Here is a 1,467-nt window from a genome sequence, read left to right on the forward strand (position 1 = left end):
ATATATTTAATATGCTTGCTATGCTATTTGAAGTGAGAACAAGATAAAAACTTTACAAAATATGTTAAGACTTTAAGAATATACATATAAAGTTGTATAAGATATGACATAAAAAAATTGATGTAAAATGGAACATAGTAAACTAAAAGAATATACATATAAATGAATAGAATAATAATAAGAAGTGCAGAAATGAGTGATAGAATTGCACAAGTAATACTGGAGTAATGAAGCAGTGAAGTAATAGTACGTAGAAGTAATAACCGATATGGCAAGATTATTAGAAGGAAAGAGTGAGAAATGAATAAGGTAATAAATATGTAACATAATATATACAAAGAAAAAAAAACAACATATTCACTATGTAAAGAGTAAAATAATAAAATAAGAATACAAACATGAAACCTACAAAAAGATGATTCAATAAACCTGATAAAGTCCTACAAAGACGGTCCTACATTTTTGATTTTACATGGTGATTGAAAATTTCTTTAATATTGTATGTGTTACAGAAACTGGAGCTAAGAATGTAAGGAGATTATGTGCAGTTTACTATGATAAGAAATCTGGTTTTGAAATCATCCATGGTCTTCTTGATAGGATAATGCAGTTATTGGAAGTTCCTTGGACCAGAGAAGCAGGCTACTACATAGAGGGAGTCGAAGGTATTTAATGTTTAGTTATATGACCTAATAAAACAATAATTGTTACAATGATATATAAATAATGATAATTTATAAATCATGACACTTTATAAATATTTTTATTTAGATGTTTTCTATTTTTAGAAGAATTTAATGTTTTCCTATTTATATTTTTCAGATGAAACATTCTTCCCAAAGAGAAGCGCTCGGATCATCTATCGAGGAAAAGCTATTGGCAAACTTGGTATAGTTCACCCTGAAGTTATTTCAGCATTTGAATTATCGATGCCTTGTTCAGCCCTTGAAATTGACTTAGAACAGTTTTTGTAACAAATTAATTTTAACTGAAATAAATTTTTTGTATATAGTCCTGAACTTGATTGGTATTAATTATATTTACATTTTATAATTATTTGAACACAATTTTATGTAGATGTGAGTGACAAAATTCCAAGCCAATTAAAGTCCTCCTTTTTAATTTATCTTTAAATAAATCATATTTGGAGTAGTTTCATTGTGATCTCAAGCTATTGGAAATATTCATTTGACAAAAATAATTTACTATCATAATTTTGCACTTAGTAACTTTCTACTCTTTGATCATTTTAAACTGATTTAACATCCAAAATTTCACACTCTTAGAAGTCTTATGTGTGTTAGTTTTTTTGGGATATTATTAAATTATCTTGAATCTAGACTATATTGAAATAAAAATAGTGCTCAACAAGTCTATGAAGAGTGATCTACCAATTTAGGAATGTTGGAGATTCTCAATATTTTACCACCTTACACCATTAAGTATGCAAAATTCATTTTCTGTGCT

At 26.9% G+C, this 1,467-nt stretch overlaps 1 protein-coding gene across 2 annotated transcripts in view; it reads left to right on the forward strand.

Moving 5' to 3' along the window:
* beta-PheRS (phenylalanine--tRNA ligase beta subunit) overlaps positions 1 to 1,019 on the forward strand; it is a 15,035-nt gene extending 14,016 nt beyond the window's left edge. For both annotated transcript variants that reach the window (XM_014415444.2, XM_014415445.2), the window contains 2 exons: positions 513 to 665; positions 823 to 1,019. In XM_014415444.2, the coding sequence (XP_014270930.1) occupies positions 513 to 665; positions 823 to 974 (305 nt within the window). In that variant the 3' untranslated portion in view covers positions 975 to 1,019. The remainder of the gene's footprint in view (positions 1 to 512; positions 666 to 822) is intronic.
* The last annotated feature ends 448 nt before the right edge of the window (positions 1,020 to 1,467 follow it).

This window comes from Halyomorpha halys, unplaced genomic scaffold, assembly GCF_000696795.3.
Source record: "Halyomorpha halys isolate HHAL.00 unplaced genomic scaffold, Hhal_1.1 Scaffold100.1, whole genome shotgun sequence".
Taxonomy (NCBI): domain Eukaryota; kingdom Metazoa; phylum Arthropoda; class Insecta; order Hemiptera; family Pentatomidae; genus Halyomorpha; species Halyomorpha halys.